The sequence below is a fragment of the Zalophus californianus genome, chromosome 16 (assembly GCF_009762305.2).
Source record: "Zalophus californianus isolate mZalCal1 chromosome 16, mZalCal1.pri.v2, whole genome shotgun sequence".
Classification (NCBI taxonomy): Eukaryota; Metazoa; Chordata; class Mammalia; order Carnivora; family Otariidae; genus Zalophus; species Zalophus californianus.
In genome coordinates, this window is record NC_045610.1 from 61,780,965 (window position 1) to 61,800,875 (window position 19,911).

Below are 19,911 nucleotides of genomic sequence, written 5' to 3' on the forward strand. Positions count from 1 at the left end.
TAGGCGTTGCTGTGAAGGTATTTTGTTGATGAGATTCACACCTATGACCTGACTCCAGGTCAAGGTTACTCTCGATGGTGTGTGTAGGCCTCCTCAAGGGGGAACAATCCCAAGGTTTCCCTGAGGAGTAAGGAATTCAGGCAAGAAGCAGTGCGGGGGGACACCACACCTGCCCTGGCCGATCTGTTAAAGTGCCCAATGGTATGCCTGTCCTACGGGCTCTGTTTCTCTGGGAGAGCAGCCACCCGGCCCTCTAGGAGCCAGGCGCTGTCCCTGTGTCTGAGGGCCGTGGGGAGCAGAGGGGCGCCCTCCCTGGGCCCTCACGCAGCTGTCAGAGGAGGGAAGAAAGGGTGACTGGAGGCCAGAGCTCAGGTGGGGTTTAGTTGTGGGGAGGCCGGTAGGCCTTCCCCAGGTTGGTGGACACCTCCTGGCCATTATGAGCAGCGCTGCTGGAACGCAGTCCAGACGTGGTTCTGGACACGGACAGTTACAGTAAACTCCAGAATTCAAGCAGCAGTATGAATCATGTTTCTTGAAAAACGAATACAGACGAACACAGAATGGGTGCCCGGGCGCCCTGGACTGCTCCTTTCCACAGGCCCCTGCATCACTGGGGCCCCAGGGCTGGGGCTCCTGCGTCGCCGGCCTTCACAGGGTGGACGAGGCCCTGACGTCTCCCCAGCGACGCAATAAATAGGAGGATCGAATGCAGGACCGAGGTGCAGACCCACGCGGCGGACCCCACGCGGCGGACCCCACGCGGCGGACCCCACGCGGCACACCAGGCCCCGCCCGGCCGACCCTTCACAGACCGGGGCAGGTCTCCGAGTCGGCGGCGCGCACAGGGCGCGGGGGCAGGACTCCCACCGGCAGGACCCCCCCCCCACCCCCGGGGCCGCGGGGGGCTGGCTAGCCCTCCCGCACGCTGACACGTGGCTCGGCCAGGGAGCTGTGGATGATGCTGAGGATGGACTCCAGGCCGCTGCCCTCTAGCAGCGTGCGGTGGTCCCCCTCAATCACGTGCACTGACACCTTGCCGTCGCACACCTGGGACAGGTTGTAGTCGGCGCCCAGGCCCTCGCCGTACACGCCACCGGTCTTGGCTCGCAGCAGCGTCACGTTGCCGTGGTAGGTGGCCCGCGGCGCGTACTGCTCGGCTGCGCGCAGCTTGTGGTAGAAGGAGCGCGCGGCGAAGGTCAGCTCACAGCGGTCCAGGCCCGTGTGGCTGCGCTCGATCAGGTCCACGGCGGCCGCCACGCGCTCCCCCAGGTCCCTGAGGGGCAGCAGCGCCTCCAGCACCTGCGGGACGGGGCTCTGAGTGGTGCGTGCCTGGCACAAAGCCCCGTGGGGTCCGGACCGGGTTGTGCACGTGCGTGCTCCACTCGGGGCTGCAGGGCGCCCCCCACCCCCTCCACCCCCCGCAGCCCCTGCTCCCCAGACCCACCTTGTCGTGTTCCACGTCGATGAACTGCTGCATGAAGAAGCATATGGCCTCGGCCTCAGCCTCTGCCTCGCAGCCCGGGGTCATCTTGGCGCGGTAGCTCTGTGGAGGGAGAAGGGGCTGCTGCAGCCGGGCCCTGGACTGCGACCCTGGGGCTGGGGCTGGGGCTGGGGCTGGGAGCCCACCGACACCACCAGGGCCCTCACCTGCGTGTAGGCCAGCACGTAGGAGTGCGAGCCGTCAAACAGGAAGAGGCTGTTGTGTGAGGGGGCCGCGCTCTGCTGTGCGGCCTGCAGCTGGGAGCACATCTCGAAGGCCACACAGGCCCCAAATGAGTAGCCGGCAATGCGGTAGGGCCCCTCAGGCTGCACCTGCCGGATGCACTCCACGTAGTAGGCGGCCAGACTCTGGATGCTGTCCAGGGGTGCAGCTGTGGGGCAGAAGGAGGCTCAGCAGCAGGCAGGAGGGGACCCTGGGTGGGACATGCACACCACCCTGCCTTATTGGGGGGTGGGGACAGCCTCGCAGGACGGGTCACACCTCGGGTACACTGCAAGCCATAGGTGGGGATGCTGAGCTTGGAGGCCAAGCTGTGGAACACGATGGTGGAGCCTTCGATGGGGTGCACCAGGAACAGGGGTCGCTCAGAGCTCTGCACTGAGTTGAGCCGTGTCAAGGTTGGGCCCTCAGGGTTCACCAGCAGGGTGCTCAGGTTCAGCTGGGCCTGCTGACCGGTAAGGCTGTTGTCCTTGGCCATGGGGGCTGCCAGCTCTGTAAGGAGGGGGCAGATGCTGGGAGGGCCAGGGCCACACAAGATGCCCCACGCACAAACACAGCGACGGGCACAGGCGCACACACCCACCCGACTCGGGCTGGGTGGGAAATGGGGGGGGTGCCGAGGCCCCATGCAGGGCTCACGGGCAGGGGCCCAATGGACAAGCCCTGACCTGGGGGGGTTGGGGGGGGCGGCTTAGGCTGCTCGCAAGCCCGCGGCACAGAGGAACACCCGTGCTGCTCCAGGGACGGAGGAAGAGCTGGGGCCAGGGTGGCCCAGGGACCTTCCCCTTTCTGCAACTCTTCCCTAACAGCCACGCACCGTTAGCTGTGCCAGCCTTCGAGGAAAACTCCTGCAACTTGCGGAACGTGAGCTGCCGGATGTCCCGCATGGACAGCAGCAGGTCATGCCCGCGCTCCAGTATCTGGCGCACCTCCACGCCCATGAGCGAGTCCAGGCCCAGGTCTGCCAACGTGCTGTCCAGGTTGATGGTGGCCAAGTCTCGAATGCCTGGGGACAGGTACTCCGTTGGCAATTTGGGAGGAAGGTGGGGAGGGGCCCTGGGTGAGCGCGGACACCTTCGTGGCTAGTCCCCTTCCTAAACCACCATCACCGCGGTTACGGCATGTGCCCCACCCCCCCACCAGCTCTGTGCCGACCACTGGAGCCTGTCCCTTCCTGGAGCAAAAGAGCACGGGCTCTCTTCCCGCCAGGGAAACGGCAGTTAGCGGGAGCTGAGGGTCTGCAGTGCGGGGATGGTGGTCTCCCTCACCCAGGATGTGGGCCACCGCCTTCATGAGGTCCAGCTGGGCACTGCCATCACCCTGGGCGGTGGTCTTCTTCTCAGCCAGCACAAAGCTGCTCAAGACGGCGTGGGGCTGGTTCAGGAAGAAGTCCAGCACCTCCAAGCAGGAGGTGATGCGCTGAGGCAGTGTCCCACCAATGACCATTTCGTTGGAGCGCCTCGTCTCCAGGATGATGCCCACATCTCCAATGGCGCCCCACTGCACCGCGAGGCCTACAGGAATACAGGGCCAGCGAGCCAGGGGTGAGCGGGGGCACGCGGCAGGGTGGCAGCAAGTGGGGGCTGCCGGGCAAGGAGCAAGCTGGCCCACCTGGGAGGCCGTCGTGCCGGCGCTTCTCACACACGCGCTCCATCGAGGAGTTGGCGAAGCCGTAGTTGGTCTGGCCGGCGTTGCCGCGCCCGCAGCTCACGGAGGAGAAGGCCACAAAGTGGTCCAGCTCGGGGCATGCTGCCCGGGTCACCCTGTGGGTGCTCGAGTCACACCCTGCTGGCTGGTCCAGTCCCCCCGCCTCCCGCTCCCCCCGCCGGCCAGCGTGCCCAGCAGCCTCCACTTCCCTGAACCCCCAGCTCAGGCCCCAGCAGAGGCCTGCTGCCTGATCCCTGAGTGGCAGTGGGAACTCTGTGCTAGGGTACACACAGGTCAAGAGAGGCGGCTGCTTCCAGCATGCACCCAGGTCAGAGCCAGGCTGTGCTGGGGGATGGGGACAGGGCTGGGGGGTCGTATACCTCACCTGTCCAAGTTCACGGTACCGTCGTACTTGGGCTTGTTAACATCCTGGAAGAACTCAGGGGTTTGATTCTCCAGCATGGCATCTCTTAGGACCTGAGGGTGAGGGGTTCTCAGCACCTGCCTTGACCTCACAGCTTTGGAGGGCTCAGCCTGGGAGGGCCCTTCCCTGGGGGTCTGCCCTGGACCCTTCAGAGTTGCACTCACCATGGCCAGGTTGAAGACGCCGCCCACAGGCCCCAGCTGCATGGCCTCCGCAATGAGGCTCCGGGCCCCGTCCAGCGAGCTGGCGTTGCTGGTGGACACTAGGACCTGCACGCCCTGGCGCCTCCACTCACGGACTTGCTTGGCCTGGTAGCCTAAGGGACACAGGGCAGTGCAGTTGGGCCAACCGGGCTTCCAGACCAGAGAGCACAAGAGCGCTGAGCCGAGCCGACCAGGCATTCCCCCCACCCCGTCCCGGCCCTCGGGACTGCTCACCTGTGCGGATCCCAGAGCGAGAGGTCAGCACGAGTTTCTGGGCCCCTCGAAGCACAAGCCACTGGGCCAGCTCAAGGCCAAACCCGCCTAGGCCCCCAGTGATGATGTAGCTCTTGTGGGCCGGGCAGAAGGTCTTGGACACAGCTGTCATCAGCGTGGGCCTGGTCACCTGTGGTACCGTCTCCCGCTCCTCCTTGAGCACCTGCAGCCCAAGCAGCACCCCCAGCTCAGGCACTGCCCTCGGGGGCTGGAGCCGGGGGTGCTGGGGGCCCCACACTCACCTGCACGACCACTTTGCCGATGTGCTTCCCTTGGGCCATGAAACGGAAGGCGTCCTCCACCCGGTGCTTGGGGAACATGGTGCACTTGAGGGGCCGCACCACACCGTCCCGGATGCCCGCCTGCAGCAGCCCAGCCACCTCCCGCCAGTCGCTGCCCCCGTCATCCATGAGCGCGTCCAGCAGAATTCCGTGGAACGTCACGTTCTTCAGGAAGATGGCCATGCCTGTGTGGGCAGTGGGGAGGGCTCAGCTCTCATGGCCCCCAGCTGACCCTGCGGACCTCGCCCGCCCACGGGCCTCCTGTTGCCCGCCTGCCCACTGCCCGCCTCACCCAGCTGGTGGTTGTTGGAAAGGTCGAATTTGCCGATCTCCAGGAACCGGCCGTGCTGGGCCAGGCAGCGCACACTGGCCTGCAGCTTCTCCTCCGCCAGAGAGTTCAGAACCAGGTCGACACCTTGCGAGGGGGTGTGGGGAAAGAGAGGTCCTCTCCGTCATGACACTGGCCCCGGCCCCACTGTCCCCGCCTGGGCCCGGTGAGGAAGGGCAGAGGAGGACGGTGGGAGCGCGGGTGGACAGCGACTGGTGGGCGTGCCAGGGCCGCTGCCGGGGGCCCGCGAGCCGCGCTCACCCTTCCCGCCTGTGTGTCGCAGCACGTGCTGCTCGAAGGACGTGTCCCGGGAGTTGGCAAAGCTGGTGTCGCCAAGCTGAGGGAACCTGGCCTGGAGGTACGCGCGCTTCTCGGCGGACCCTGGTAGGGAGAGGCGCGTGCTAAGCCAGGCCGTGGGGCGGGGGCGGGGGCGGGGACAGCCTCGGGCTCCCGGGAGGGCTGGTGGGCTTACCCACGGTGGTGAAGACGCGGCAGCCCAGGCTCAGGGCGATGGCGATGGCGGCCTGGCCCACGCCGCCCGAGCCCGAGTGGATGAGCACCGTCTCCCCACGCTGCACGCGCCCCCGCACCACCAGTGAGTAGTAGGCAGTAGAGTATACCACGGGCACGGAAGCTGCCTCTTCCAGGGTCCTGTGGGCACGGCACACGAGGTCAGCTCGCGCCTGAGTCTCGGCCGTGGCCGCGTGGGGTGCCGGGCTCACGGTCCCACCGACTCACCAGCTAGACGGCACCTCCCACAGGAAGTCCTCAGACAGCAGGACGGAGGTGGCCAGGCCCTCAGCGGGCACCAGCCCCATCACACGCTTGCCATTGGCGTCCCGGCCAGAGAACTCCATGCCCAGCATACAATCCCGGGAGGCCCATTTCCCTGGGGGTAGATGGTGGCGGTGAGCCCTGCGTCTCCCCGGGCGGGAGGTGGGGGTGCCTGGTGCGCAAGCTCAGGCCTGAGGAGCTTCCAGGGCACTGAGTGCTGTGGGTCAAGGAGCCCTTCCTCTTCCCGGTCCCTGGCCTGGAGCATCTGCTCTGGCCATGCCCGCAGGATGCAGTCCGTACCTGGGATGGCGTCAGGGGAGAGCTTGCCCGTGGCCAGCATGATGTCTCGGAAGTTGAGGGAGGCGTAGTTGACGGTGCAGAGGTGGATGCCGGGGTCAGTGGGCTGGGCGTGACGCAGAGGGGAGCAGACCCAGCGGATGGAGGAGAGGTCCCCCCGGGTGAGGACATTCACGAAGGCGTGCTCGGTCTGCTCCTCTGGCAGGCCTGAAGGCGACAGGAAATGCGGCTGCCACAGGGGCTTCCTAGCCAGGGCCCCCTAGCCCCCTGTCACCCTTGGACCACCCAGCTATAACGCAAGGAGCTGGTGGGGGCCAGGGAGGCATCTTAGGAGGGCTCACCATGCTCCAGGGGGAAATGGCGGAAGGCCCCCCAGGACCCGTCCCGGTAGACGTTCATCACGAGGTCCCCCTGTAACACCTTCTGCAACTCTGAGGAGCTTGGGTCCATCTTGGGGATGGGGGAGGTGCTGCTGAGGTTGGACACCAGGATGCATCTGTGGGCAACCACACAGGTGAGGGGAGGCTGGAGGTGGGAGAGGGCGAGGGCAGAGGAGGGGGAGAGGGAGAGGGGACCTGCAGCTCTGTGGCTGTCTCTCACCGAATCCGGTGGCTGCCAGGCTCTCGGCGGAGACAGTTCACCATGCCCACGACGCCCGAGGTGGTGCAGCTGAAGGCCGTCAGCCACACAGGTTGGGAGGAGCCGTTGGCCAGAACGTTCTGCGGGACGAAGGAAGGGTTGGCGTCTGGGTGGGTCCCCAGGCCCGTGGGCTGGGAGGCCCGGCAGAGACTGACCTTCAGGGAGTCCACCCATCGGAAGCTGGTGTCTTCCACGGGCAGGAAGATGGGGCTGTCCTGTGGGGCCGGCCGGCGGCGGCACAAGAAGAGCACGGAGCCGTAGAAGGATCTCTTCAGGGCCACCAGGTGCAGGGACGCCCCAGCAAATAGACCCTCCCACTCGTCCTGCGTGGGTAGGGCGGGGTCAGTGCTCAGCCAGCCTCCCCGCCCCAGCCCCAGCCCCGCCCCCGCCCCTTCACCTGGCTCAGGAGGCTCTGCCCGCCTCGCTGGGGCTCTGGGCAGGTGAGGAAGGCGACCGTCTCTCCCAGCAGGTGTCCTCTGAGCAGCGTGTGCAGCAGCAGGAAGCCGCCCTCCTTGAGAGTGGCTACCATGTTGCGGAGGGCCGTGGCTGGGTCACGGAGGGTGGCCACGGCACAGTTGCATGCCAGCAGGTCAGCCATGCCCAGGCTGCTGGGGGCAGGGTCTGCAGGGTCCCACTGGCCCTGGGTCATGCCATACTCCTGCAGCTTGGCCTGGACAGCCTCCAGGGCCTGGGGGTGGCGGTCCGTGGCTGTGTAGTCCAGCTGGACCAGGGGCTGGGTGTTGAGCAGTGCCGGAATGCGGGAATACAGGCGGCCATCACCAGCCAGCACCTGGAGGTGGGGAGAGCTTCCTGGACCAGCTGCCCACCAGGCAGGCACCCTGATCCAAGCTGGCGGACATCTGCCAGAAAGGCCCACCCACCCACACTGCTGAGAAGACCACCAGCTAGTGTCCTCCCCCGGAGCTCTCCTTCAAGCAGGGTGAAACGGTCAAGGACACGAGGGCAGCCTTGGCACAGCTTCTGACGGGCCCTGGCGTTTCTCACGGCTGAGCCTGCCTGGACCTGGGTCCACACACCCACCTCTACAATGTGCATCCTGGGGCTGCTCAGGTTCTCCAGGGCGGTGTCCACGCAGGCCTTGAGTGCCGGGGAATCGAGAAGGCCGCGGAGCAGGGGGTCGTCATGCAGCAGGGGCCTCTGCTGGGCCAGTAGCTGGTCCAGCTCTAGCTGCAGGCTCCCATTGAGCTGGAGTTGGCAGGCAGCTCCCAGCAACTGAGGCAGGCCCTGCTGTGGGGGCTCCCGGGGCACCTGGGCCCCATCCAGCCCAGGGACCACCATCTTTAGCCCCTGCTGGGCCACCTTGGTCTGCAGTGCCTGTGCCAGCCCTGGGGAGGGGGAGATGGGCACTAAGGCGCGGTCTCACTCAGGCCAGTGTTCCCTAAGCTCCCCCATACAGCAGGGGTCTGCTTAGAGCAGGGATCCATCAGTAACCAGGACCCAGGTGACCCTGGCCTCCCAGGGCCCACTGCCTGGCCCTGCCCCTGGATAAGCGAACAGATGGGGTAGACAGAGGGCAGCCTGGTCCTCTAGGACTAGGAACTAGTCCCCTGGGTGGGTGTCATCAAGGCGTGAGCTCCACAGAGAGTAGGCTCCCTATGGAGCGTGGGCTCAGTGCCCTGACATCCCCGGCGGCACGCCAGGCCCCCGCCGATTATCCCTCACCCATCAGCGTGGGTGTGAGCCCTCACGTGGTCTGCCGGGCCAGGCCCCTGCGGCATCACACCCAAATGCCTGGCTGGGGACACAGGTGGGAAGGACCGACTCCGTCCTTGTGCCCTAAGCTAACCCCGAAGACCGGGAGCCTCTCGAGGAGGCAAGTTTTGGCTCCTTGTGAAGCAGGAGGTTGTCACGCTGGAACGGGTCCCAGCGAAGGGCTGTGTGGAAAGCTGAGAAACTCCCTTTTGCCAGAGGCATCTGACGGAGGCTGGAACACAGGGGCAGGGGCTGGGCCTCACCCCTGCACAGCTGCAGCTCATCCTGTAGGGCTGCGTTTCCAGCCAGGAGCCCCCCCTCCACGTAGGGAGTGAAGCAGAACTTCTCCAGGATCGGGGCAAGCTGCTCCTGCTGCCGCCTCGGGGCCACGGAGGAGTGCAGGCCTGAGACGAGGGCCCCGCCAGCTACCGTGCGGTTCAGACAACTGCTCACCACCGCGTCAGCCACTGTGGGGAAGAGCCGGGTGAGCGCGGGCCGCGGCCGGCCCAGCGACGCAGGCGCGGGGGGCCTGGGACTCAGGGCTACCTTGGGCCTGGCCCTCGAGCGAGTACACCTTCTGCCGGTGAGCGGCGGGGTCGATGTGGATAGAGGTGATGCGGGTGGGCAGGCGCAGGGTGCGCTGGGCTACGCTCAGGATGGACATCTGCAGCATGGCGTCCAGGAAGGTCACCCAGCTGCCCTTCCACAGCAGCCGGCCTGTGCGACCTGTGGCAGAGGGACCGTCGGCGTGGCCGGGCCGGGCCTCCCATGCTCACGGCACCCTCTCCTCCACACGGGCCCTCACACCCAGCACAGCCCCCTGTCCACATGACTCAGGCGGTGGAGTCACGTGGCACCTGGGTCCTGGGCAGCAGGTCAGGCCCCGTGCGGCCTGCAGGGAGGGGGCCCCAAGGCTCGTTCCTGGAGCATCAAGGGAGGATGTGGCGCCCTACCTCCCAGGTCGGCCTCCAAAATGCCCTGGAAGCAGGGGCCATAGTCATAGCCACGCAGCCGCAGCTCCTTGTATACGTCCCCCTGGGACAGGTGGAACGCAGCCGTGGGGTCCATGGGGTCCGGGCCCTCCTGGCTGTCGAAGAGCTTGGGGTCAGGCTCCTCCCACTGGTACACCTTCCCTACGGGGGGGGGGGGAGGGCAGAAGAGCCTGAGGTGCGTAGAGTGGAGCTGGTCGCCAAGGGTCCACTCGGAGGCCAGCCCCCACCCGAGAGCCCATGGCCTGGCCGGACGCCCTCTGCTCACCGCTCACGATCAGATTGCCGTTCTCAGACACCTCAAAGGTGCGGGAAGCCTCCAGAAGCCGCACTTCCAGAGCCACAGTCCCTGTGGACGGCAAGGCTGGAGATGAGCAGCAGGGGTCAGCCGTCAGCACTCCCGCCCTGACCCCGGCAGCCACCCCACCTCACCGGTCTTGGGCAAGATGGTGGCCTGGTGCAGTGTCACATCCTCAAACACCACGGGCATCTCTTCCACGTTCTGGCTCGAGGCCCGCGCCAGCGTCCTCCAGACCAGGCACAGATAGCCGGTGGCAGGAAGGAGAACGCGGCCGTCGATGCGGTGGTCCAGCAGGTAGTGGTCGGGGGACTCGGGGCTGGTGTCTGTGCGGGCTGGACCTTAGTGCCGGCACCCAGGCGGGAGAAGGCACCCTTGCCGCCCCCCCCCCAACTGCCCCCAGGCCCCGCTCACCAATGTTGTAGACGGTGGCGGCAGACGAACCACTGGAGCCGCTGGGGAAGTCCCCGGCGGCAGGCACGTCCCAGATCTGACTGTGGTCCCACTTGATGTGGGGGGAGATGAGAGGGGTCCCCCGGGGAACCGGGAACTCCACGGGCGGAAACAGGCCATTGGGGTTGGCGTCAACGCTGGGGGGTGGGGGAGAGGTGTGAGGCGCACACCTGGGCTGGCGGCCTTGCCCGGGACCACCCTGTCATACCCTCGGCCAGCCATCTCCCACGAGACCCCAGAGATCATCAAGACGGGGGGGTGGGGTGGGGGCCATACCAAGGGAGCTTGAGGTGGCCCAGCACCCACCAGCCCACTTCCTGGGGACAACCTCAAGGCCACCAAGCAACCCTATTACCATGCTCTGCTGTCGGGGAGAAGCTCCGGGGAGACCGCCCCCTCCTCCCCCCACTGGGAATCCGGCCCCCTCCCCGGTGGCCCAGCAGGGGCAGCCGACCCACCCCAGCAGGTGGAGCCTGCCCACGTTCCTGAGGAAGAACTCCAGGTTGTCTCTCTGGTCCTTCTTCATCAGGGGGATGATGGTGCAGCTGGGCTTGACACCTCTCTTCAGGACGGCCTGGTGAGGCAGATGGGCTTGGCCTTCCTCACTGGTTCCCACCTGCCCGCAGGCCCAGACCCTTGGCTTCTCTTGGCCGATGCACCAAGACCACTATCCCTCCTGGAACTGGCCGGCCTTCCCCGCTCCTGGCCCCAGCTGGTGCGCACCTGCAGCAGGGCGTGGGGGGCGATCTCCAGCACCACGGCGTGCTCAGGCACGTGACGCAGCGCCTCCTGGAACAGCACTGGGCTCACGAGGTTGTTGACGCTGTACTCCGCCGAGGATGTGCGGGCCAGGCTACCTTGCCACTGGGCCTCGGGGATGGAGGTGCTGAGCCAGCGCGCCGAGCGGGGCCTCGGCTCCCGGATCACCTGCGCACGTGACTCCGTCAGCCGTGCGGGGCCTCAGCCCCCACCGCCCTGCCTCCAGGAGGCCCTGCCTCCAGGGAGCCCCCGTAGGGTGGCCAGCCCACCTTCTTGAGTGCCTGCAGCAGCGTGGGGGCGATGGACTCCATGAAGTAGGAGTGAAAGGCCATGCCGCCTGTCTGCACCTCCTTGGCAAACACGCCCTCCTGCTTCAGCTGCTCCATAAATGTGACCACCTGGGCCTAAGGACAGAGGTGTCGGGCTGGACGAGTGTGACCGGTTCCCCACGCAGAGCTCCCCCTGAGGGATGGGGAAGGGACTTGGGGATGAGCCTTGCCTCCCAGGGCCCACCTGAGGTCCTGAGATGGTCACTGTGTCTTCGGAGTTGTGGCAGGCGGGCACAATGCCAGGGGGACAGCGCTGTTTACACTCCTCCCAGGACAAGCCTGTGGGCAGGGATGGCCTCAGGGGGCGGGCTGTGGGGAGCCAGGGCCCCCACCCGAGAGGAAGGCGCTGCCCGGGGCAGGCCCTAATGACAGGGGTGCGGTAATGACAGCCGCGGAGCGGGGCCTTTACAGGGCACTTTCGCTCCTGCTGCGTTTGATCTCGGAGGACACCTTCTCTGTTGTCCCACAGGTGGGGAGCCAGGTCCTGAGCCTCCGACAGGCCACCGCGGGCCTCGGCCCCTCCCCGGCAGCCCCTCAGGGTGGTGGCTCTCTGAGGTGTCCTTCCTGTCTCCGGCCCAGCCTGCCTGAGGCACGAGCAGGTACCAACACAAGGGAACCAAAGCGAGTCACCCTGACACTGACTTTATCAAAAGCTCCCTGGCTTCTTGTGTCGGGGGGGGGGGCATTCTTGTCCCTACGTGGCTTCAGCCCAGCCTATGGCGACGACGGCCTGTGCGTTTACTGCCAGCCGTAGGCTGCTGGGGTGGGTCACGGCGTCCGCCCCGTGTGAACAGGAGGAAGGTCGGGGACGCCCCTGAGGCTGGTGGGGGGAGCGGGACGGAGGAGCACAGAGGGACACCCACCCACGGCCGCCATGGCCCCTGGTGGGATGCTGGCCTCCTTGATGCACTGGCCTCTCCAGTAGGCGGTGAGGATGGCTTCCTCCTGGGAAAGGCAGCCATCTGCGTAGCCACAGGCCACCTCCCCCAGGGAGTGCCCGATGATGCCATCGGGCCGTAGGCCCATGGAGGTCAGCAGGTCTATGAGGGCGATCTGGGGGGAGGAGAGGGGCATGAGGAGCCACGCCCGCCCGGCCACCAGCCCCGTCCTGCCCACTGGCCCCCCGAGCCCAAGGGCTCACCTGGATGGCGGTGAGGCTCACGAAGGAGTGCACAAGGTCGTCGAAGCAGCTCTCGTCTGTGCTCAGAAGCAGCTCAGACACCTGCAGGCCCAAGGGCTTCACGGCCTCGTCGGAGCGCAGGATGGAATCTCGGAAGCTGTGCAGGCGCATGAGGCTCGACCCCATCCCGTGCCACTGCGCACCCATCCCTGTCCCAAGGAGAGCTGTCAGGGGTGGTGGCCGCCGGGGCCAGCCCCCCACTCACCCTCCCAGGCGGGCCCGCACAGCCGGCCTCTCACCAGAGCAGATGAACCAGAGTGGACGCTGGCCAGCAGGCGGCTGGGCCTCCTGCACCTCCGGGCTGCTCTCCTCCCCGCCCAGCACCGCGTAGCCCCGGAAGGGCATGGCGGTGGGGGGGACGGCCGCGATGTCATTGAGCATGCTCACGAAGGCCAGGTCCTGGCTGTGCTGGTGGCCCTGCTCCAGCAGGCACTGCACGGCCTCCAGGGTGCGCCCACTGGCCCGCAGCAGACGGGGCAGGGTGACGTGTGGGGTGGACGGCGAGGGTCGCTGCAAATTGGGCCTGAGGATGACGTGCACATTGGAGCCGCCGAAGCCAAAGGAGTTGATAGCCACGTTGCCTCCATGGACGGGCAGGGGCCGGTCCACCACCTGCAGCCGCCCTTCCCGGAGTGCGGGAATCTCAGTGTTTGGGCTGTGGAAGTGCAGGTTGGGGGCCCAGAGCCCGTGTTCCAGGGACAGCAGCACCTGCAGGGGGCTCGCAGTTGGTGGGGCAGCTGGCCTCGGACTCCTTGCACTGCTGCCTGGGGTCAGGCCCACCTGCGCCCCTGCCTCACCTAACACAGCGCAGGGACCCAGTGACCCTTCCCCTCTCTGGGCCCCACGCCTTCACCTGGGGCCCCAGGGCGCCCCCCAGACGGATGGGCTGTGGGCCTGGACACAGAGGCCCCCTCAGCCAGAGCTCCTTCCAGGTCCCAGTTCTTGCAGGAACGGTAAGCAGGTTACGATGTCAGCCCCAAGGAGCCTAGAGCACCAGGGAGCCCCCGCCGCATCCAGGAGCTACCAGTGCGTGGTCTCCCCACAGGCCACCCAGCGCCCCCCACCGGCTGGTCAGGAAGACTGTGGGACGGGGGGCAGCCACTGCCCCCTCCTCTGGCCCACAGGGAGCAAGGGTCGAGACCAGTCACAGGCTTGTGCCCTGCTGTCCGGGCCTCAGTGGCCGGCACCCCTCAGCACAGTCTGTGGGAAACCCCCCCTTGCCTGGCAGGCAGGACGGCTCCAGGCCCGCCCACCTACCTTGGCCATGGCTGCGAGCCCTGAGGCGGGCTCCGGGTGCCCCATGTTCGACTTTGTGGACCCGATCAGCAAAGGGTCCCGGCGGGTGGTGCAAAGGGCTCGGTCTATGCCGTTCAGCTCCTGGGGGTCGCCCACCTGTGGAGGACAAGAGGGGGGTCAGGGTCCCGCCCGGGCGCCTCTCAGGCCTGGGGTGTGGGGGGTGGGCAGGGCACTCACCTTGGTCCCCGTGCCGTGGGCTTCGATATACTCCAGAGACTCTGGGGCCAGCCCAGCCGGCTCGTACAGGGAGCGGATGAGCTGCTCCTGGGCCTCCCCAGAGGGGAAGGTTACACCTGTGGGATGAGCCAGGCCTCAGCCCCCAACCAATGACCACCTGCAGCAGCCAGGCCCGGGCCCCTCCAGCCCCCGGCCGGCACCCACCTTGTTCCTTGCAGCCGTCGGTGTTGGTGCCGGCGTTCAGGATGGTGGCATACACGCGCCGGGCCAGGGACTTCTTGGTCAGCAGGATGACCACCACGGCTTCCGAGCGACAGTAACCGTTCCCTGCATGGAGAGGGCACCTCAGGCCTAGGGGCTCTGCTGCTCCACGCCCCCCAGGGCCAAGAGCTCTGGGGCTACCCCCTGCCCTTCCCGCCCCTGCTCGCTCACCAGACTCGTCGAAGGACTTGCAGGTGCCTTCAGGGCTCAGCATGCCCAGCTTCATGAACTGCACGGAGGTGTTGGGCTTGAGCAGGATGTTGATGCCGCCCACGATGGCGCTGGGGCACTCCCCACTGCGGATGGCCTCATAGGCATTCTGCAGAGCCATGAGGCTGGAGGAGCAGGCTGTGTCCAGAGCGATGCTGGGCCCTGTGAGCAAGAGCACAATGGGGGGGCCCTGGTGGCTCTAGCAGAGTGCCCTCCACTGGGAACCCATGGCACGGACGCCTCGCCCTGGCCAGCCTTCCTGGGGGAACCAGAGGCCCAGACGGGCTGGGTGGGTACCCACCTTTAAAATCAAAGAAGAAGGAAAGACGGTTGGCCATCATGGCACGCTGGCAGCCCACCATGCTGTAGCCCAAGAGAGTCTCAGGGTCTCGGCTAAGGGCCTCTGAGGCCTCGGAGCCGCTCACGCCCACCCAGACACCGGTGTGTGTCCCTCGGAGAGATGCTGGGTTGATGCCTGCAGGAAGCAATGGTAAGGCCTGGCAGCCGGGCCTGCTGCCCAGCTCTGGGGCTAAGTCCTCCCTCTTAGCCTGGCTCTGGAGGGGCCTGAGCGAGGCAGCCAGCCCAGGTAGGGCTGAGGACAGGCAACTGGGTCACAAGGAACCCAGGGCCCAGGAGGCAGGTGGGGCTCCAGGCTCTGGGCCAGGCAGAGGCCGGACACAGCCGGAGGTGAGCACAGAAGGCAGCATTGTCCCCAGGACACTGCCCTGGCCCCTGGTGTCACCAGTAGGGTCTGGCAAGCCCCAGTGACCAATGAGCACCCAAGCACCAAGGGCAGCCTTCCCTAGGACAGGCTAAGATAAGGAAACAGAGGTAGACAAAGGCTGAGTGTCCAGGCTGGGAAAGGAGGGAGGGACCCCGGCCAGCCTCTGGGGAATGGCGTCCAAGGTCTCTGCTGGCCCTTCATTCCAGGGCACTCTGTGCTTGCAGCACTGTCCCATGCGGGCCCCAGGGGCTGACTAGCTGTGCAGCAAGCAAGCTGGAAGGCCAGGGCTGCCTGCCCGCCTGCCTGCAGTACAACTGGCCGGCTCCCAGGCTCCCCCTCAGGCCTGGGCTCCCACCACCCACCTGCGGAGGCGCCACACCCACGTGGCCGGCCTCCTCTCCCACCAGGCAAGACGTTTAGGCCCCTGGGGCGGTAGGAACAGGTCTGTGCCCCGTGACAAGGGACAGCTGTCTCGAAGCACTTGTACAAGGCTTGGCAGAGCCCAGAGAAGGGGAGAGTGGAAAGCAAGAGTCCTGGGGGCCGGACCCCACCTCCCGCTCTGCCTGGCACTCCAGCCTTGCCCCAAGACCAGCTGGACTTTGGGGAGGGAGGAAATTGGGGCATCAGGGCATGCCAGGGACACCATGTGTGCGGTTGTGAAACCTCGACCTGCTCCCAGGCCCACGCCTCCCACATCTCCTCGAGCCCATGGGCCATGGACCAGGGCCCAGGAGAGCCACAGCGCCTTGCACTGCCTCCTTGGTAACTTTTGTGTCTTTGGACTTCTGCTTTTAGAAGTGAGAAGAGGCAACGCTGTCATAATTTCTGGGCAGGTGGGAACCTCAGGGACGGGCCCCCAGCCCCGAGGTGGCCATAGTTGGCCAGCAGCCTCATGAGGACCCACCTCCGTCCAAGATGGCCTCGTAGGTGACCTCCAGCAGCAAGCGCAGCTGGGGGTCCATAGTGTGAGCCTGCTTTGGGTGGACCCCGAAGAAAGAGGCGTCGAACCTGGATAGGTCCTTCAGCTTGCCAGACCGCCTGGGCAGGCCATAGAGTCCTGCAGACATAGACAGGTGGAAGGCTGTGGGCCCCGAGTGACCGACGGCAAAGTCCCTGCTGTGATAGGGAGCCATGAGCTCCCGGGAAGACTGGGCAGGGGCTGGTGCTGCTAGGTCTGGGGTGCCACTTGGGCGACACCAGCCCTCCTTCTGAGATGGGGCCCCACTGGGCAGCCGTGGGGGAGGTGGCCTCGGAGCAGAGCCCAGTGGGGACAGTGCCCTCCTCCTGCCCACCACTGCCCTAGCCAGAGACCCTCGGCCTGTCCTAAACTGCCTGGCTGCTGAGGCCGGCCAGACTCCACCACGCTGACTCACATCCCGTAGATCAGGTAGAGCTGCTCTGCAGAACAACCTACTGGGCGGGAGGGAGTCAAACCAGCTTCCCGAGAGAGCCTGGCATCTTATCTGGCAGTAGCTGGCTGGGCTCAGAGGAACAGGGTGGTGGGCGGTGGGGCCAGGGTGCCTGCCCACCTGGCCTCACCCTGGATCTGCTCCCCCAGCAGATCACCTAGCTCGGCTATAAAACGGGCAGATGCATGCTCAGGGTTGGCCCTCAGCCTCCCGTGGGCCCCCAGTCCCCAGCCTCGCCTTGGTGACCAGTGGCTCTGCCACTGGGACCGGGGTTCAGGCTGCATCCAGAGCAAGAACAGGAGAGGGTCCCCTTGTGTGGGGGGGTGAGTGCGAGGGCCACCCACTCACCTGCCTTCCACCTCCTGTCGTCGTCTGTCACCATGTCTACGCCGCCGATGAGATTGGCCCAAAACTCCTGCATATTGTCCGACTCGGGCAGCTTCCCGGACATGCCAGCAATCACCACCTCCTCCATGGCTGCTCTCTGCAGAGAGGGCAGCATGGGAGCCTGATGCTGGTCAGCTCTGGCGGCCACACCACCAGGAGGCAGCCTCCCACCCTCTCCCCTGGCTTCCTGACCCCACAGCACCACCTATGGGTTTGAGAGCAGTTGGTTAGCTCCTGTGCGCTGTGCGAGCTGGGACAGAAGCCCAGGGCATATGGGGTGGGGGTCCATGCTGGTCCAGCCAGCCCTTACTTGTCATTGGGAGGGTCGGGCCCTCTGGCCTTTGGCACTGACCTGTCACATGTGGTGACTACACCATGGCCCTGCTACCCCTGTGTCTGCCCCCCAACAGTCGGTGGTCTGTGCAACCTGCTGCTGGGGTCCTGGGAGAGGTAGCAGGCAGGGCCATCCCAGAAGAGCTGAACCCTTCCTGGGACAGGGCCACCCGGCCATCAGTGTGTTAAGAGCTGACCCAAGGAATCAAGCAAGCAAAAAAGAAAGGGTGTCAAAGTTTGAGGGAAAAATATATGAGAATGGGGGGAACACCAGCCCACACTGACCAGTGGGCCCTGCACCCTGCACCCCAGCTTGTTCTCCATGCTGGGGACAAGGGCCCAGGCACACTCAGGGCAGCCCATGAACTGCTAGGGCTTGGAAGGGACATGGGGGGAGGGGTCCCTGCAGGGCTGGAAAAGATGGCCCCTACCCCGGCGTGGATCCATCCAGCCAGTCTGACCACCTAAGCAGGGTCCAACCTGGAGAACCACTTGGTTAAGGGCCAGGCAAGTGCTGCCCACACCTGCACACCTGTACAGGTGAGTCCTCAGGACACTACCTGCCTACCTCCGCACAGGCTGTTTGACCACCCAGATCCAGGTCCCCCGAGGCCCCCCTGCAGAGAAAGCCCGGGCCACACTGAGGAAGGGCGCTCTTGGGTAGCCCCGAGGGGGCAAGGCCAGGGCTGGTCTGGCAACTTCCGCCAAGGCCCCATGGTCTCGTGGCACTAAGGACCGGTGGACACGCCATCCTCCGGCCGTCCCGGGTCTCCCGGTCTCTCCGAGCAAGGGCGCGCGAGCAGAGAGCAGCGTCTCCCTCGCGTGCCTGAGTCCTTGCCGGGAGGGAGCCCCCACCCCCAGCGCTGAATAAAGAGCCCTTTGGAGGCCCAAGAGGCATCAGCTCGGGGGCGTTCGCTGCCTCCAGAGAGCGCCCGCTGTTCTCCCCTACTTGCTATTCACGCCGAGTCCGGCGCGGCCCGGGCAGGGGCTGGAGACCCCGCGGCGCCGGCCTCGCCCCGCCGCCCGCCCTCCAGAGCTTCGGGGCTCCGCGCGGCGCCCACGTGACGGCAGCCGGTTCCCCCCTCCCCCCCCCCCCCCCCCCGCCCAACACCACCCTCGCCGCCCGGCCGCGGCCCTCCGGCACCGGGCCTGGGGGATGCCGCGGGCGGAGGGGCTGGGCGGTGCGGCCCGCGTGGCCCAGCCCGCGACCAAAATGGCTGTTCGCGGCGTGCCCGGCGTCCGCCCCTCGCCATCGCCCACCTGCCCTGCCGGGCCCCGGGCGCACCGCCGCCGGCCCTCCAGCGCAGGGACCCCGCCGCCCCGCACACCCAGACCGGGGGCCTCGGCGCCCGCGGCCCGACGGGCCGATCCCTCCCCGCGGGAGCGCCCCGAGACCGGAGGGTGCGGACCGGCGGCGCCCCGGAGCCGGGCCGCCCCCCCCCCAGGGCCCCCCCGGTATCCGGTCCCCGCCGGGCCGCTCGTACCTGGTCTGGGCGCGGGCGGCGGAGCGGGCGGCGGGGAGCGAGGATGGAGCGCGGTGGCGGAGGGGAGGCCGGGCCGCTGCCGTCTCTCTGGCTCCCTCTAGGCCGGCGCCGACTCTATTTAACCGCGGCCGTCCCCGCGCGGACACGCCACATGGGCTGACAGCTTGGCTGCGCCGCCCAGGCCAATGAGCGTCGGGGCTGCGCCCCGGGACCCGGCGCGCCGCCGCCGGTGGGGTGATGCTGCGCGCCGCCGAGCCGCCGGGACCCCGCGCGGGGGCGCGCAGGGCTGGGGAACCCAGCACTCCGGGGGCGCCGGGAGGGGCGCCTCAGCACCCCCGCCCCCGGCTTCTGTGCCCCGCCTCCGCGGGTCCGAGGCGCGGAACCGCCGGAGGCGCACGCGCACGCGCCGGGGACTGAGTCCCCGGCGGGCCCCCGGCCCCTCCCGGGGCCACCCCCCACACCCTCGGGCCGCGGGGCCACGTGTGCGCGCCGCGCGGGTGAAGCTGGACGGGAATATGCTTGGGCGCCACTCTGGGACCACTCTGGGGGCACGCCGCAGACCGGCCGGACCCCCGGGAACACCGACCGACTGGCCCGCGTTCCGGCGGCGCGGAGCCGGGCCGGGGTGGAGGGGGTTAGGGGGCGGGGCTCGCTCCGCCGCCGTGGCCAATCGGGGACCGGAGGCGTGCGCACCGGCCCAATGGCGGCGCGCGAGTGGGCGTTGCTAGGCGATAGGGTGATGGGCTGGGCGGCTCGGCGGTCGTTGACCCCTGCCGAGGGCGCCCCGGGCGGGGTCACTGCCGGTCACCGCAGCGCGGCGCGGCCTCCCCAGTCTTACGGACCCGCGCGCGTGCTCCACGGCTCCCGGAGCCCGCGGGTGGGGCGAGGCACGGACACCACTTGGCGTGGTTCGAACAAAGGCGCCCCCCCTGGGCAGAGGCACTCGCGCGCGCACGTGGCCACTTGCACCCACGGGCGCGCACACGCCCCGGCTGAAGCTCCAGCCCTGAGTCTCCGTGCATTCCCCTGCTCACGTGGTTACCGAACTTACAAAAAGACCTCGGCTTCCAGACCAAAAGGAAACAGCCCACCCGTCTAGGGGTCAGCTGGGAGTCCAGGAAGGTCGCCCTCTCTCCCTAGCGGCCATGCCCTGCAGGACCCAGGCCGCCTTATGGGCCTCCAAGCAGGTCCTTTGTGAGGCCAGCGGAGTCCCTGTTGGTCCCCAGGACGGCCAGTGCCCTGCTTCCTCTCCACCGCCTCATTGTCTTGAAATCAAACGCTGCACTCCTCACTGCGCTCCATGGCAACCCCTCCGGCTTTGCT

The 19,911-nt window shown here is 67.2% G+C and overlaps 1 protein-coding gene across 1 annotated transcript; it reads right to left on the reverse strand.

Annotated features, from left to right (window-relative positions):
* Positions 1-505: 505 nt before the first annotated feature.
* Positions 506-18,745, reverse strand: FASN (fatty acid synthase). The gene is made up of 42 exons (XM_027625651.2): positions 18,589-18,745; positions 16,733-16,868; positions 15,880-16,032; positions 14,553-14,726; positions 14,213-14,413; positions 13,985-14,107; positions 13,781-13,896; positions 13,565-13,699; positions 12,547-13,015; positions 12,269-12,456; positions 11,991-12,180; positions 11,312-11,406; positions 11,068-11,202; positions 10,763-10,966; positions 10,498-10,613; positions 10,001-10,176; positions 9,721-9,912; positions 9,557-9,637; positions 9,253-9,432; positions 8,846-9,025; positions 8,563-8,766; positions 7,628-7,932; positions 6,984-7,376; positions 6,742-6,909; positions 6,548-6,666; positions 6,289-6,443; positions 5,951-6,154; positions 5,615-5,765; positions 5,349-5,527; positions 5,138-5,257; positions 4,841-4,963; positions 4,510-4,733; positions 4,229-4,430; positions 3,956-4,107; positions 3,753-3,844; positions 3,332-3,483; positions 2,989-3,234; positions 2,538-2,726; positions 1,982-2,212; positions 1,648-1,871; positions 1,445-1,543; positions 506-1,299 (listed from the first exon to the last, which is right to left on the reverse strand). Exons 2-42 carry the CDS (start codon positions 16,857-16,859, stop codon positions 910-912), a joined length of 7,557 nt encoding a protein of 2,518 aa, XP_027481452.2. The 5' UTR covers positions 16,860-16,868; positions 18,589-18,745; the 3' UTR covers positions 506-909.
* Positions 18,746-19,911: the final 1,166 nt, after the last annotated feature.